Source organism: Ziziphus jujuba, chromosome 6, assembly GCF_031755915.1.
Source record: "Ziziphus jujuba cultivar Dongzao chromosome 6, ASM3175591v1".
NCBI classification, from domain to species: Eukaryota; Viridiplantae; Streptophyta; class Magnoliopsida; order Rosales; family Rhamnaceae; genus Ziziphus; species Ziziphus jujuba.
Window position 1 is genome coordinate 15,908,126 of NC_083384.1, and position 17,483 is coordinate 15,925,608.

Consider the following 17,483-nt stretch of genomic DNA (forward strand, 5'->3'; position numbering starts at 1 on the left):
TCAATAGTACTGTTAATAGTGGCATTTCTAGTGATGGTCAACTTTCATCCAATTATGCAGTCACACCAATTTTAATTGGAGATACCAACTGGTATCTTGACAGTGGAGCAACAAATCATGTTGTTTCCAATGGTCATAACTTGTCTCACCAAGCTGAATATGTTGGCACCAATAAGTTGTTTGTTGGAAATGGACAAGGTCTTGACATCAAGGGTATAGGTAATAAAAAGATTCCTTCTCTACATCATCCGCCTATGAGCTCTTCCTTAAAGGTGTTTTGGTAGTTCCTAAAATTGCCAAAAATTTACTTAGTATTTCAAAGTTAGCTTCAAATAATAGTGTTGTAGCTGAATTTACTGATGTTGAATGTTTGATAAAGGACAAGCAGAGTGGGATCATAGTTCTCAAAGGAACTCTTGAGGGAGGCTTATACAAGTTGCAAATTCCTTATTATAGTTCAGAAAGAAGGCTCTTGACTATAGTACCTGAGACTGATGGAGTTGGTGAAGATCAAGCTTGTCACAAGCTAGTTTCTGCTAAAAGTACTTCTCTATGTGTTTTGTCTGGTGTTTTGGATTCTAATAATCAAGACTCTATAGTTAGTAGTCAAAATAAAGCTGCATGTAACAGTGAACATGATTCTGTTACTGATGATTGTAATTCTTGTAAAAGTGTTAATAGTATGACAATTTACAAGTTGCTAATACAGTTGCTGTTCAGTTGGAAGTGTTACATTAGAGATTAGGTCATGCATCATCTTCTGTCATAAAGAAGGTGATTTCTTTGTACAAACCGAAATTACAATTCAATAAAAATTCAGTTTTCTGTAAGGCATGTCGGTATGGAAAAAGTCATATGTGTACTTTTCATTTATCTGATACGTGAGCCAAGTCTCCACTTGAGTTGGTTTATACTGACATTTGGGGCCCAGTTTCTATGGTATCAAAGAAAGGTTTTCGATATTATATACATTTTGTGGATGATTTTTCCAGGTTTACTTGGGTTTATCCTCCAAAGTTAAAATCTGAAGCCCTTGGTGCCTTTAAGCAGTTTCAAGTCATGACTGAAAGAATGTTCAATACAAAACTGAACTGCTTATTTTCTGATTGTGGAGGAGAATATAGGGCTTTTCTACCTTATTTGCAAAGTCTTGGTATTCAGTTTAAACACTCATGTCCTCATACACATCAGCAAAATGGAAGAGTAGAAAGAAAGCATTGACACATAGTTGAGGTAGGCTTATGTTTACTTTCTTAAGCTCATATGCCTTTGACATATTGGTGGGAAGCTTTTAGTATAGCTATTTATCTTATAAACCGATTGCCTACTTCACTTTTGGATTACAAAAGTCCATATCAGATGTTATTTGATAAGGTACCAGATTATGAGTTTCTTAAGGTGTACGGTTGTGCATGTTTTCAACTCCTCAGAGCTTATAACAAATACAAATTTGATTTTCATACTTCAAGTGTGTTTTCTTGGCTATAGTGACAGTCACAAGGGTTATAAATGTTTGGACAGATCTGGAAGAGTTTATATATCAAGAAGTGTTCGTCTTAATGAAACTGAGTTTCCTTTTCAACATGGTTTTTCTTTCTCCAAGGCTGCAAATGAAACTGTTGGAGCAACTTATTTTGATGCTCCACTTGTTTTGTTAAGAAGTGTTTCATTTTCTCCATCACCTGCTGCTACTTCTGTTAGACAACTTGGTTCTACTCTTGTTTCTGATGAAAATCTTCACACTGATTCCACAAGTTCTACTGGTCATGCTAATCACAATAATGACTTTGTTTTGACTAGTCTTGCTACTCAAATTTCTCCACTCAATGGTGATCCTATTTCTTCTACCTCTAACAGATCACAGTCAGCTCAGGAGTCTTCACCTGTTACTACTTCACATGCTTCTCTTAATCCTAATAGTATTTTTGATATACAGCTTGCTGGTGGTTCATAACCTCATGATGTTTCTTTACATTTACCGCTTGAAGTTCATAATCCTGAGATGGTTCAACAAGTCACAAATATAGTGCCCCATGCATCACAAAAATGCTGCTCAATTCATCCAATGCAGACAAGATCTAAAAGTGGTATATTCAAACCTAAATGTTTGACAGCTCCTTATGATAGTTTTGATATAGAACCTACAAGTGTTCAAGAAGCTCTCCAACAGCCACAGTGGAAAGAAGCAATGGATCTTGAATATGAAGCTTTGATGAAAAATGGTACATGGACTTTGGTACCATACTCATCTCACATGAACATTGTTGGTCATAAGTGGGTTTTTCGAATAAAAAGGAATGTAGATGGTTCCAGACAAAGATATAAAGCTCATCTAGTGGCCAAAGGTTTTCATCAACAACCAGGGTTTGATTTTAATGAAACATTTAGCCGTGTAGTTAAACCAGCAACCATAAGGTTAGTTTTGAGTCTTACTGTTTCTCTTAATTGGCCAGTAAAGCAGCTAGATTTTAATAATGCCTTTTTAAATGGCGATTTACAAGAGTTACTTTATATGTTTCAACCTCAAGGCTATGAAAGTAAAGAAGCACCTTCACATGTTTATAAGTTGTACAAAGCCTTGTATGGTTTGAAACAAGCTCCAAGAGCTTGGTTTGATAAGTTGAGAGGAGTGTTGCTGCAGAAAGGTTTTGTGAATTCTATAGCAGATTCTTCCTTGTTTGTCTTGAGAACACAAACAATATATCTTCTTGTTCTTGTATATGTAGATGATGTTATAGTGACTGGACCAAGTTTAGAGGCCATTCAACAGCTTATTACTAGTTTGAATGCTCAGTTTTCTCTAAAGGACTTAGGTGATCTAAGTTTCTTTTTAGGCATTGAAGTAGTAAGAAATCATAATGGTATGTTGTTGACTCAGTCCAAATATATATGGGATCTGCTTAAAAAGACCAAGATGGAAGATGCTAAGAGCTGTCCTTCTCCTATGTTGGCTAACAAACCATTGTCATTACAACATGGTGATATTTTGGTTAATCCTGAGCTTTATAGGAGTACTGTTGGTGCTTTACAGTACCTCACCTTAACAAGACCAGATATATATTTTGCAGTTAACAAGTTAAGTCAATTTGTTCGAGCACCAACATCAACACATTGGCAAAGTTGCGAAAGATTGCTAAGATACTTAAATGGTACAATCTGTCATGGTTTGAAGATACAAGCTTCAACAAAATTTTGTATTCATGCCTTTGTAGATTCGGATTGGGCAAGTGATAGAGATGACAGAAGGTCAATCAATGGTTATTCCATTTTTCTAGGTTCTAATCTTATTTCTTGGTGCTCAAAGAAACAAGCTGTTGTAGCTAGATCAATTACAGAAGCTGAGTATAGATCTGTTGCTCATATTACTGTAGAACTGTGTTGGTTAAGGAATCTGTCATCTGAGTTAAAGTTACAATTTTTTGTTCTAATTATTTGGACAGATAGTATGAGTGCTGCAGCTTTGGCTTATAATCCAGTACTACATCAAAGAACAAAACATATTGAGCTAGATCTGCATTTTGTTTGAGATAAAGTCTCAGAAAAGTTTATGGAAATTAGATATGTTTCCACAGAAAAGCAGATAGCAAATCTGTTTACAAAAGCATTAGGAACCTCAAGATTCCTTTATCTGCGTTCCAAACTTAATATCACAAATGTGTTGACCTAGGTTGCTGTTATGATTGTTCAAGGCTTTCAACTATAAATATGTTGAGCTGGTTTGCTCTTATGGTTGTTTGAAGTAATATACTGTCAGTTGGTTCAGTTTGAGAGGGAATGTTGTTATAGTTGCTGATTGTTTGAGCAAACTTAAGTTTGTTCAGATTGACAAACTTCAGTTTGAGGGGGAATATTGGAAATCTGGTTTGTTTTAGACACGTGGCAAAATAGGATTGTTTTTATGTTTTTCTTTCTGTAGCCGAGCTTATGTGCAATCAGTTGTACAGTATTAAAGTCTCTTATTTTTCTATTAATATAAATGAAAATGTAAGACAGTTGTATCAGTTAACATCAATAATAGAAGTAGAAAGTTCTTCGTCTTTCTCTCTCTCTTTCTTTCACATTTCATTTTTTTTTCTCTGTTTTCTTTCTTGCCAAACGCAGTGTATGAGAAAACTTAGCAAATATCAATTAACTAAAATAAAAATAATTTAACTTCATATATAACTAGAATTATAAAAAGGTAAAACCAATTGTTAAGAGGGAACCGGACAGAGCTAGAAACTAGAGGAAGGAATTCGTGCACCATTGCTAAGGTCACATTATTCTAGTTTCCGTATAGAATGACCCATTTAGAATAACCAACAAAGCATAACAAATAGACACAGGGGATTTAGTTCTAGGGAATGACATTGGTAGTATATATGGTATCAAAAAGTATCAATCAATTTCATAACGGTTACTTCCAATGTTTTCAGGAATATATCCACATACTTTTAGCTCCAGAGAAAGATACTCTTATCATTTCATATATACACTCTGTGTCAACATGAAACTTATCACCAGCCACAAATTCATGAATGTTGCAGTCAATCTCTATTGAGCTAAGTCCTGGTGTCTTCTGTACTCCAAGGGCCTTTATTGTCTTCTTAACTTTGCCTGCACCGTCCCATCTTCCAACTGCGGCATATATGTTCGCAAGGATCACATAATCGGAGTCAACTCCAGGATCCAACTCAAAGAGATACTTAATTAACCATTCAGCTAAGCTAAAATCACCATGAATCCTACAAGCAGCTAGCAATGACCCAACCACAACTTCATTTGGTTCCATTGGCAACTTCTCTATTACATGTAATGCATCTTCCATCCTTCCTGCTCGGCTATAGAGATCCACCATACAACCATAATTCTCAATTCTAGGCTTGACAGAAACTCCATCTCTGTGAGGCATTTCTTCAAACATCTCAACGGCGAACTCAACCTCCCCATTTCTCATATAACCATCAATCAACGTACGCTATCATCAAAAGCCAATCTAGCGAAATCCATGCGACCGCACTTGGCATACATATCAACAATCGGCGTGCCCACCATCACATTGTCTCTATACAACCCCGACTTCCGAGCATAACCATGAAGCGAAGCTCCAAAACAGAGAATATCCAGAGGAAAAATTAAGACCAAAATTTAGATAAAAAATAAATAAATAAGTTATTACTTCCTGTTTTTTTATAAAAAATTTTGATTGCTGTCTAGTATGATGGGTGCTTAGGATTGGTACTGTACTCCACCAAAGTAAAGATAAAAAGGAATAATCCATTATGATTCAGGACTTAAATAAAAATCATATGAAAAGTCACATCCAGCAAAAAAAATCACATAAAAAATGAAGAAGAAAAAGGAGAAGAAGGCAGATCGAAGGAGAAGAAGAAAAACAAAGCGGATCGAAGAAGAAGAGGTCTGGATCGAGAATAACCCACCATGGTTTTCAATGGGAGAGCTGCAGAGTGAGCACATTCTGACGAGAGAGCACGTTTAAGCAAGAGAGCATGTTGCAGCGAGAGCTTGTCCCAGCATGACCCAAGGGAATGGATGGCTCAATCAAGTCCCCTTCCGGTGGGATAAGTTTTGCCTTTGGAATAAATTGTCCCATTCATTATTTTTGCTCCCATATATCCCATTGGGACTGCGATTAGTCCTGACCTGGCCAATCCGATAAAACAAACAAAACCTCAAGAGCCTCCCAATAGCAACGGCAATCTTCTTCACCACTTCCTCAATCGTTAACTTGTTTTTCTTCCTGCTCACTCCCCTTCTGAAAACCTCCACCCAAGCCTTTAGGAGTTGACATATATATTCACAAATATTTTGGAAGATAATAACACAAAAAATTACAAGGAAAAAAATAGTTTAACTATCCTTGCTTATGTATTTTATAAAACACTCGGAAGTCAATAAAAACAAAATAAGTTAACATGTATTGTATTTCATTTCCTAAGAATATACTCCAATCAACCAGAAAAAGCCTTTTAAATACATAATTATTTGAGAGATTTTATTTTATTTTTTTTCTTTTCTATCTCTATCATGTTTTTTTACCAGTTACCTTTTTTTAGATTTCCCTAGTTAAATTCGAAAGTATTATTAATTTGTAAAAAATATATTTATATAGAAAGTATAGCAATGTATGTAAAATGATTAATTACCTAATTTATTTGGAAGAGATACGGTAATATATTGTCCCATAAACTTTATTCTCTTGGAATTATTGTAAGGAAGTGAGTCGCCGTCGTGTTGGTGTCCACTTGGTTGATTAGAACTGGCTCTTTCTACATTTAGTTCCTCAAACCCATATTCAGCATTACAGAACCGAAACCCAACCTTTTTTATCTTGCCCACATAGGAATCCTTCTCGTCCTTAAAAAATACCCGAAAAGAAGCCTGTGTAATGTTGCTACAGATGGAGGACCAGTTTGGCCCAAACACATCTGACAAATTCTTATCAGAATTATACAAATACTTGGAATCAATAAACACATGATCTGAATTAGTGGCTCCAAGAAAACCAGAGTGAAACCGATCACCATATTTGTAAAGACGGTCATCACTGGTTTTGAAACCGAATTCGTATCCAATATCCAAGTATTGATAACTAATATCATAAAAAACAATGCAAAAAACAAATCTCCATCTTAATCTCAATCTCAATTTAAACCAATTTGGAGGAAGATGGATATTGGTTGAATTCCCACCATCTGTTTGATAGCTGAACCATTTTGGGATTTCATCTCCTGGATACATGATATGAACAAAACGCCATGCCTGATGATATATGGAGAAGAAATTAATATCCAAGTCACTCAAAAAAACCATATATAGATATAGATTTGGGGAGAGAGAAATATACATACATCATCTTGACTGGACAATGAAAGAAGGCGTGCTCGGTCAGCAATTACGTTGTTGCGTGTGTCCTCATCCAGTTTTAGACAATTCTTAAACGTATAATTGTGATTACGACCGCGAAAAGGTGGTTTGGGTGGAGACCCCCAACTTGATATTGTCTCCAACGATGTGCAGTTGTCTGCATCCAAATAACTTATAGATGATGGAAGCTCTGCTATTGATTTCAACCTCTCACAATTTGCTATATTTAATTCTTTCAAACCATGTGGAAGCGGAGGCAGTTCTTCAAGTGATGAACATTCTGCAAGGATCAACTTTTGTAGATGCAATAGTTCACACGGGCTGTTTGGGAGAAACTCACTCTTATGGCCCCGATTCAGATCTAAACATTTGAGCTCAGTTAGATTTTCAATTGACTCGGGTGACTCTTCTTTATGATTTGAGATTTCTGGAATCTTTCTCAGGTTTTTGCAATGATGAAGATCCAGTACAGTTAGATATTTCAACTTCCTAATGCTTTCTGGTAGATTTCTAATTGCTGTCCCACCCATTTTCAAGTCTCTTAGGTTGATTGGAAGATATTCTATGCCATCTTCCAGATTTTTGCAATTTGCCATATCTAGTAACTGTAGCTTGTTGAGATTCTGAAAAAATGAAGGAATTTGAACCAAACTTGTACAATCTTTAAGAATTATATCTTTAAGATTTATAGCCCGAGACAAGTTTGGTATTCTAATAAGGTGTTTAGAAAAACTAAGATCGATCTTCTTTAACTTCTTGAGCTCAAGTGGCTGTCGCTCACAACCCAAAAAAAAAAAAAAAAAAAAAAAAAAAAAAAAAAGGGATTATGCATATACTTTTTAATTAAACTATACTTCATCTCTAATACAACATATATATATATATATATATACACATAACTAAATGAAGCATGCATACCTGGGCATCGTTCCAAAGCAGCTCAAGTTGGCTCTGTTGCATAGTAAGTTTAACAAGATTCTCTGTATTTAAACATGGCAAGTATTTCAAAGGGTATAAATCCCAATGAAAATATTTTATCTCACCAGAAACAAAAGACTCAAGCCCATCAGGAATATGTATGCTTTTGCACCCACAATCAAAAGAGTCAGGCATGCTTTTGTACCCAGGAGGTGCCGTTTTGCAATATTCTTTCATGACCATATGGAAACCTCCGCCATTGGAATGCATTATTTTAAGAAATTTTAGATTGTACATCTTTGAGAATGCTGTAGGGCTCAATTTTATGTCCTTTTCAAGGTCTCCCAAATTCAATGATATGCCTTCAATTGTAGATGTTCCCTGGCATTCAAATCATTGTCATGTATAAGGATACTATTTAAAAATGAAAGAAATTTTATTAACTAAAATATTTATATGGACAAAATCAATATGTATTTGCACTTACTGTATTTCTTTCCAACACACGGCAGACATCATTAACTTTCCACAGTCTATTACGATTTCCTAAATCTTTGTTTTCATCACAAACAATCCCCTGGGCCGTTTGTAGTGGTAAGCCATGCTTTTCCAAAAATGCTCCTACTGAAGGATATTGCCATTGGCTGACATCCTTAGCTTTCAACAGTCTATTACGTTTTCCTGACTCTTTGGTTTGTGGTAGTAAGCCATGCTTTTCTTTAAATGCTCCTCTTGAAGGATATTGCCGTTGGCTGACATCCTTAGCTTTCCGCAGTCTATTATGGTTTCCTAAATCTTTGTTTTCATCACAAACAATCCCCTTTCCCGTTTGTAGTGGTAAGCCATGCTTTTCCAAAAATGCTCCTATTGAAGGACATTGCCATTGTCTGACATCCTTAGCTGCTATTGAAGGATATTGCCACTGGCTGACATCCTTAGCTTTCCAGAGTCTATTACGAATTCCTAAATCTTTATTTTCATCACAAACAATCCTGTGGCCCATTTGTTGTAGTAAGTCATGCTTTTCCAAAAATGCTCCTCTTGAAGGATATTGCCATTCAATTTGTAAGGATTTATCAACGAGAGCACTTATTCCTTTTGCTGCATCAAAATGCTCAGTGCAATTTAGTATGCTTTCTAAATATTCCCTAAGCATTTCACCAGTAGAGAAGCATGCCGTATCAACAAATATATCCTGGATGCCTTTGTCACCTAATTTATCTGAACTTATTCTCAACACATTTTGAATGTCAGGATTCAGATATGTTTTCAGTTTATTCGATGCACTTTCCCATTCTTTAACGCTTTTGGAATTAAGGGAAAAACCCAAGACTTCAAGAGCTAATGGATTGCTCCTGGCATAATCTGCAATTCCTTTTGATAAAGACTCATAACCTGTTGCAGGTAAATGTTGTCCAAAAGAGTGGAAACAGAAGAGCTTGAGAGCATCAAAGTCAGATAACCCCTTCAACTCGAAAGTTTTAGCGCCTACTTTCCTAAGCAGTTGCACGTCTCTTGTTGTAACAATGACTCTGCTTCCAATAGCAAAATGATACTCACCAAATAAAGCTTTTAATTTGGTGCTGCTTCCATTCAAATTATCTAAAAAAATAAACCTTTTTATAGCGTAATCTATCCTGAATAAATCTTGATCCTATAGCTGGGGTGTCAGTACATACAACATTTTTATCATTACTAACTGAGAAAGAAGTTCATTTCTCAAATGATATGCATCAGCTCCTTCCAGAATATCCTTAAGAAAGCAATGATCATCGAAATGAGAGTATGCATATTTTTGAAACATAATGCTAGCAAGGGTGGTCTTGCCAATACCTCCAATGCCCCAAATACCTATGATGCAAACATCCATTGAGCCAATGCTTAATAATGATTCAATTTTCTTGATATTGTCTTCAATTCCAATGAGATGTCCAAAATCTGTTAACTGGAATTTACACAATTTCGATAAAACATCTCCAACAATTTGTTGAACTAACTCGTGCTCAACCCTATAAATAAAGAAATCAATCACATACGCATTGTAAAAAGCATAAAAGAAATCAATCACAAACGTATTGTAAGAAGCATAAGACACTCTGTTTTTGTTTTTCAGAAACAGGGGACTTTTCCTCCTCCACAAAAAAAAAAAAAAGAAAAAAAAAAGAAAAAGTAAAATAAAAGTAAAATAGTTCTTCATTTTTTTATTTTATTTTATTTTTTCTTTGTACTTTAGTCCTTAATTTCTAGTTTTAGAAATATTTTAGTTCTTGAACTATCTTTTGTTTATTTTTTAGCAACTTTAATATGTGCAGTATACTTAATGCAATATGTAGGAGGTCTTGTGGAGTTATCAGATTTTGTAATTTTGTTGTTTCCTTTAAAAATTTCAGTTGCTTAAATTTTTTAGGAGGAGTTTAATTTTTTAATAAAAAATGAATTCATTTTATTTCATAGCTTTTTTTTTTTTTTTTTGGGGCAATACATTATAGTTAAATTATTTAAATTGAATATAATTTACAATATAACATCCAAAAGAAATTGAGCATCATATCTAATTAGTTTTACTTGATAACAAAAATTATGATTAAATATATTTTATTAGTTTCTTCTACAAATTTAATCATATTAACTTATCTCCATTAATTAGATAAAAAAGTAGAAATTAATTTAACGTACACTTCTTGTAATTTGAAAATTATTTATAATTAATTTAAATATTATTACAAAAAATTTAACCATTATATGTAATTGCAAACATATATGTATAACTACAATTTAGTTTGAAAATTAATTAATGTTAATTTATGAATTAAATGTCAATGACTTAATTAATAGTTTAATCATAAATGTATCAAACCATAGAAGTTATAGCAATATAAAAAAATATTTCACTATATGATTTTTTTAAAAGTATAAAATATTAATATATAATATATAATTTATTCTTTTTTTTTTTTTTTAAAGTCTGGCATTGCACTAGACACATTACAGACTGAAAAAACAAAATCGTTTATAGTTCGGCCATAACAAATATATAATTACCCAAAAACTTAATTTGCCACTTGATTTTCAATTAAATACAATCTAAAAATTTTGAACAACATAAGAATTTATGCCAAGTAGACGACCAAAGTAATCATGTGAACAGACATAGAAGTGACGTCCAATAGGAAGCATGTTTGTCTGGTTAATTGCCTTAAAAAAAAAAGAAAAAAGAAACAATATTTGACCACCAATATATATGCCTGGATGTAATTTTGTAGCTATATGTCACTTAAATTTATCCTGTGTCATGTGAGAGAAATTGTAGAGAAAGCTGCAAGCTAGGCAATAGCACTGGAAGATGACACTACAAGAAGGCTAAAATAGAGAGTCAGAACTCTTATTTGCAAATGTAAAAAGTGACATTGAAATTATGTATTTGTAAAAGGAAAAGAAACATGATTAAGATTTCTAGACAATAAATAATTATTTTGTTGCCAAACAAAATATTTTATGATACACTTATTTTTTCTGAGGGAGCTATTGTCACGGACTTGTTTGTTTACCCTTCAAGCCGTACGGCCTTAGTTGCTATTCCGACCCTTTGTTGCAACTAAGTAAGCCTTTTGCTCACAAAAAGAGAAAGCTAAGCAAAGAAAGCTAGAGCACAAAGAGAGTTTGGGAGAATGAAAATATTGCTTAGAGGAGAGCTTTACAAGTGAAGGTGGGAATTCTTGGATTCTTGGATCCTTGGATGGTTTGGCCAAATGAGGCCTCCACCTATTTATAGGCACACAAAGTCTAATCCTACGGCTATAATTGCTTTGATCCTACGGTGGAGAATGGGTGTCTAGATCCTTCCCACCTCCTTTACAAAAATATCTAAAAAAATATCTAAAGAAACATCTAGAAATGGATATGTACATGGCTTGACCTAGAGTTCTCCATAATGTTCTAGAGAATTCTACACTACTCTAGGTTCTTGGCCCATTGTAAGGCCCAAAATGGATTGTAAGGCCCAAAATGGAGAGAATGCTCACCAAGTGTTTGATGAAATGCCCCAACTGTGACATTCTCCCCCACCTATGCCGTCGACGTCCTCGTCGAGCTTGCTTCATGGAACCTCTTGATATGATCTTCAAATTGCCAAAGCGCGATAGCAGGTTCCCAACTTGCTTCGCTATCGGGAAGTCCCTTCCATTTCACCAAGTACTCATGACTCGGATGGTTGTCCCTTCCACGAACTACTCGATCAGCTAAGATGCTCTCCACATCCTGGTCATAAGTGTTGTAGACCCCTATTGGTGCTCGCTTGGACTCTTGTTTGGTCTTCCTCATCCTTGTAGTATGGTTTCAGACAACTTACATGGAAGACCGGGTGAAGTTTGAGTGTAGGAGGTAACTCCACCTTATAAGATACCTTGCCCACCTTCTTGACGATTGGAAAAGGTCCCTCGTATCGGCGAACAAGGCCTTTGTGTAGCCCTCGGGTAGACTTGTGTTGGGATGAAAGAATTTTGATGAACACCAAGTCTCCCACTTGATACTCCACGTGCCTTCTTTTGGCGTCCGCCCATTTCTTCATTTTCTTGGTGGCCTTATGAAGGTACGACCTTGCTAAGTCCACTTGTTCATGCCAACTTTTGGCGACCTTGAATGCGGCAGGACTCCTTCCTCCATACTTGGTAACGAGTGTTTGTGGAGTGAGTGGTTGTTGCCCCGTGGCTAACTCGAACGGACTCCGATTGGTGGACTCGCTCCTTTGCAAGTTGTAGGAGAATTGGGCAACATCTAGCAACTTTGCCCAATCATGTTGATTGGCACTCACAAAGTGCCGTAGATATAGCTCCAGTAATGCATTAGCTCGCTCGGTTTGCCCATCGGTTTGTGGATGAAAGCTTGTAGAGAAATGCAACTCCGAGCCCATGAGCTTGAATAACTCCGTCCAAAACCTTCCGGTGAACCTTGAGTCTCGATCACTTATAATTGATCTTGGGAGTCCCCAATACTTCACCACGTGCTTGAAAAATAGTCGTGCCGTCTCCTCAGCTGGGCACTCCTTTGTTGCGGCAATGAATGTAGCATACTTGGAGAATCGATCAACTACTACGATTATAGTGCTACATCCCTCGGACTTGGGTAAGCTAATGATGAAGTCCATGGAGATGCTCTCCCATGGTCTCTCCGGAGTTGGTAGTGGCTCCAATAAACCTGCGGGTTGTCGTTGCTCTACCTTGTCTTGTTGACAAACAAGGCAGGTCTTCACATACATCTCGATGTCGTCCCGCATTTGTGGCCAATAATAGTTGGTCTCCAACAAAGCTCTCGTACGCTTTTGTCCCGGGTGGCCGGCCCATTTGGTGTCATGGCATTCCTTGATCAAATTCCTCCTTATGTTGCCCCACCTTGGTACATAGATGCGATGCCCCTTTGTGTAGAGAAGGCCATCTTCAACCCAAAACCTCTTAGTCTTGCCCTCCATGGCAAGTTGTAGGAGTTGCTTGGCCACAACATCACGGTCCATGCCCTCCTTTATTAGGTTGAGCAGTTCCCCTTGGAACTTGGTTATCGATGCTAGTTCGGCCTTCCTACTTAATGCGTCGGCAACTACATTGGCCGTACCGGGCTTGTATTCGAGCTTGTAGTCGAACTCGGCAAGAAAGTCTTGCCAACGAGCTTGCTTGGGGCTTAACTTCTTTTGAGTTTGGAAATAGCTTGTGGCCACATTGTCAATCTTTACCATGAACTTAGACCCCAGCAAGTAATGCCTCCAAGTGCGCAAGCAATGGATGATGGCGGTCATCTCCTTCTCTTGGACCGTATACCTCCTCTCCGTGTCATTGAGCTTGCGGCTTTCATATGCGATGGGATGCTTTTCTTGCATCAACACGCCCCCTATGGCAAAGTCGGAAGCATCGGTGTGCACCTCGTATGGTTTGGAGCAATCGGGCAATGCCAACACGGGTTCCTTCATAATCGCCTCCTTCAAATTCTCAAAGGCTTGTTGGCATTGGGTGGACCAACTCCATGTCTTGTTCTTCTTTAGTAGGTCGGTGAGTGGTGCGGCTAGGGCAGAATACCCTTTGATAAACCTCCTATAATAGTTAACAAGACCAAGAAAAGATCGCAGCTCACTCACCTTGGTTGGAGGATCCCACTCTTGGATGGCTTTTACTTTGGCTTCATCCATGTGCAGCTTGCCATCCTTGATCTTATGGCCGAGGAAGTACACTTCATTGGTTGCAAACGAGCACTTCTCTCTCTTCACGTAAAGCTCATTATCCTTTAGAACCTTGAACACAATTCGTAGGTGGTGGATGTGCTCCTCTAGCGTCTTGCTATAGATGACAATGTCATCCAAATAGACCACCACAAATTTGTCCAAGTAAGGATGGAAGATCTTGTTCATGAGAGTGCAGAAAGTGGCGGGTGCGTTGGTGAGACCAAAGGGCATGACGAGGAATTCGTATGCTCCATATCGAGTAACACATGTAGTCTTTGGCTCATCACCCTCCGCAATTCTAACTTGGTAGTACCCCGACCTCAAGTCAAGTTTGGTAAAGTACCTTGCTCCTCCAAGTTGATCAAACAAATCGGCTATCAACGGTATAGGGTACTTGTTCTTGATGGTAACCTTGTTAAGTGCCCTATAGTCGATGCATAGCCTTAACGAACCATCGTGCTTCTTTTGGAACAAGACGGGTGCTCCATAAGGTGCTTTTGACGGTTGAATGTAACCGGCATCCAAAAGCTCTTTAAGTTGTCTCCTTAGCTCCTCTAGCTCCGGTGGAGACATGCGATATGGTGCTTTTGCGGGTGGTTTTGCACCAGGCTCCAACTCGATGCAATGATCCACCTCCCTCCTTGGTGGAAGTTTCTTGGGTAGTTGTGGTGGCATGACATCCTTGAACTCTTCAAGGACTTGGCTAACCTCCTTCGGTGGCTCCTTGGAAGTAACTTCTTCTTCCTCGCGTAGAGTAGCAAGGAATGTAGGCTCCCCTTTCTTTACTCCTCTCTTGAGTTGCATGGCGGAGAGGCGGTTGGAAGTACTTGGCTTGTGCATTGTTGGAATCATGCAAGGGCCTCCCTCCATTATGCACACCGTGTTGTAGCGAGGGAGAGGGACCACATTGAATTGCCTAAGGAATTCCATGCCAAGTACAATATCAAAGTCATCCATAGGAGCAATGGAGAAGTTGACTTTACCTTGCCAAGTGCCGATGTGTAACTCCACATTACGAGCCATGCTATCTAGTGGTTTAGCTGCAGCATTCACAGTCTTTAACCACCCTTGACCCTTGTCAAGTTTTAGGCCAAGCCTCACGGCCTCCTCCCTCTTTATGAAATTGTGAGATGCTCCGGTGTCCACCATGACTTGAGCATCCTTACCATTAATACGTGCCGCCACGTACATGAGGGAGTTGTCCTTTGTATTGTTGGTTGGGATTAGACTAGCCTTTAGTGAGTTGAGGAGTTGTAGACAACCCATTTGTGTGTGCTCTTGAGTTTCCCTCTCTTCGAGCATGGCACTTAAGGACTTCCTCTTTGGACAATCTCTAGCCCAATGGGGACCATCACATAAGAAGCAATTTTCCTTCGGCTTGAATTCGGACTTGCCTCCTTTCTTCCAATCTTTGTTAGGTAGTGGTGGCCTTCTTGGAAACTCCTTACTTTGGGGAGTTTTATGGAATTTGGCTCCCCCACCTTTAATATAATTAATCTTAGGCTTAGAGTTAGAAGACTCACCTTGCCTATATTCGATAAGCGTTTCGGCCGTAGTGAGGGCAGTGGAAATATCTTGTACTCCCCTTCGTTGAAGCTCTTGGCATGCCCACGGTTGCAACCCATCCATGAAGTTGAAAAGGAGGTCCTCCTCACTCATGTTGGGAATTTGGAGCATTAACCCAGAGAATTGCTCCACATATTCACGGATGGATCGTTGGTGCTTCAACTCCTTCATGCGTTTCCTAGCTTCATTCGCCACATTCTCGGGATAGAATTGTTTCTTCAATTCACTCTTTAAATCTTCCCAAGAATTGATGGCGCATATGCCTTTCTTCATTTCTTCATGCTTTCTACGCCACCATACCGCTGCAAGATTAGTAAGATAGAGGGTAGCGGTGTTTACCTTTTGCTTCTCGTCTTGGAAATCCAAGGCCTCGAAGTACCGTTCCATGTGCCACAAGTAGTTGTCCAACTCCTTTGCATCCCTTCTCCCACTAAACTCCTTGGGCTTGGGAGCATCTACCCTTGGAGTAGAGACTATTTGTTGGGTAGTAACGGTGCCACTAGTTGCAGCTCTCTTGCATAACGCCCAATCCTCACGTGTCTCCTCTAAACTCTTCTTAAACTCATCTAATTGAGCTTGCATAAGGGACAAGGTTTCAATTACCTTTGTTTGGAAAGCTTGGCTTTCATGATGCCACGCCTCGGTGTTGGCCTCGTTGGTGTATTGCATGGTACCTCTAAGCTCCCCCACTTGGTCACCCACACGACCATCGAGCTCCTCCATGCCTTGCTCCACCTGATCAAGCCGCTCCAACATATCGGCAACAGCCAACTCCATCTTGACCACCTTGGTCTCCATGGCGGTGAGAACGTCCTTCGACTTTGAACGCCCACGTCCCTTCCTTGCAGCTTCGGGGATAACCTCCCTTCCCCTTGCTTCTTCAATCACAACCTCTGATGAAGACATTGTGCTCTAAATGCTAGCTTTAACCTTGGGCTCTGATACCACTTGTCACGGACTTGTTTGTTTACCCTTCAAGCCGTGCGGCCTTAGTTGCTATTCCGACCCTTTGTTGCAACTAAGTAAGCCTTTTGCTCACAAAAAGAGAAAGCTAAGCAAAGAAAGCTAGAGCACAAAGAGAGTTTGGGAGAATGAAAGTATATTGCTTAGAGGAGAGCTTTACAAGTGAAGGTGGGAATTCTTGGATTCTTGGATCCTTGGATGGTTTGGCCAAATGAGGCCTCCACCTATTTATAGGCACACAAAGTCTAATCCTACGGCTATAATTGCTTTGATCCTACGGTGGAGAATGAGTGTCTAGATCCTTCCCACCTCCTTTACAAAAATATCTAAAGAAACATCTAGAAATGGATATGTACATGGCTTGACCTAGAGTTCTCCATAATGTTCTAGAGAATTCTACACTACTCTAGGTTCTTGGCCCATTGTAAGGCCCAAAATGGATTGTAAGGCCCAAAATGGAGAGAATGCTCACCAAGTGTTTGATGAAATGCCCCAACCGTGACACTATACTGACAAGCTAACTATAACCACCATAATTAGTAACAAAAACAATATATAAGCAACGTGCAAAATGTTATTAAATTTTTTTTTTTTTTTTTTTTGTATATTGTATTGTTAAATAGTTGTTAGAAAATTACCTAAAATTCTTTGAATGATAACCGGACAAATCAGCTACTTCTTTTAGAGCACCCCTCCACTGCTGCACCTTCTCCAGTTTGTCACAGAAACGTTGTTCATGATTCGCAAATGCAGTTTCATAACTTTGCTCTTGTTTACGCACGATGGATGGATCTATGCCATAAAAAATGGGTATGATATTTTTTCCATTCTTATCTCTCTTGCTTTCAAGTACTTCCACCAGTTCATCCAAACACCATGTGGAAGATGCGAAATTTTTGGACAAAACTATTATGTAAATCTTAGATTCCTGAATGGCTCTTTTTAAGTGTTGGTGAAATTTCAA

At 38.1% G+C, this 17,483-nt stretch overlaps 3 protein-coding genes across 3 annotated transcripts in view; 1 reads left to right on the plus strand and 2 right to left on the minus strand.

Moving 5' to 3' along the window:
• The window catches only part of LOC107403301 (uncharacterized), a 158,817-nt gene that overhangs the window by 28,189 nt on the left and 113,145 nt on the right, over window positions 1-17,483 (plus strand). The gene's annotated exons all lie outside the window — the stretch shown is intronic.
• LOC125418302 (pentatricopeptide repeat-containing protein At1g05750, chloroplastic-like) lies at window positions 4,139-6,045 on the minus strand. Its single transcript, XM_048463545.2, has 2 exons — window positions 5,421-6,045; window positions 4,139-5,058 (listed from the first exon to the last, which is right to left on the minus strand). The coding sequence occupies exon 2, from the start codon at window positions 4,934-4,936 to the stop codon at window positions 4,412-4,414; it is 525 nt and encodes a 174-aa protein (XP_048319502.1). The 5' UTR covers window positions 4,937-5,058; window positions 5,421-6,045; the 3' UTR covers window positions 4,139-4,411.
• Window positions 7,808-9,655, minus strand: LOC107432710 (disease resistance-like protein DSC1). Its single transcript, XM_060817902.1, has 4 exons — window positions 9,465-9,655; window positions 8,273-9,317; window positions 7,911-8,166; window positions 7,808-7,818 (listed from the first exon to the last, which is right to left on the minus strand). The coding sequence occupies exons 1-4, from the start codon at window positions 9,653-9,655 to the stop codon at window positions 7,808-7,810; spliced, it is 1,503 nt and encodes a 500-aa protein (XP_060673885.1).

Coding starts and splice junctions, on each gene's coding strand:
- LOC125418302 (XM_048463545.2), bottom strand. CDS start 4,936: ATGAGAAATGGGGAGGTTGAGTTCGCCGTTGAGATGTTTGAAGAAATG.
- LOC107432710 (XM_060817902.1), bottom strand. CDS start 9,655: ATGGATGTTTGCATCATAGGTATTTGGGGCATTGGAGGTATTGGCAAG. Junction 9,318..9,464: donor TTAGTAATGATAAAAATGTT/GTATGTACTGAC, acceptor TATTGGAAGCAG/AGTCATTGTTACAACAAGAG. Junction 8,167..8,272: donor GTGTGTTGGAAAGAAATACA/GTAAGTGCAAAT, acceptor TTTGAATGCCAG/GGAACATCTACAATTGAAGG.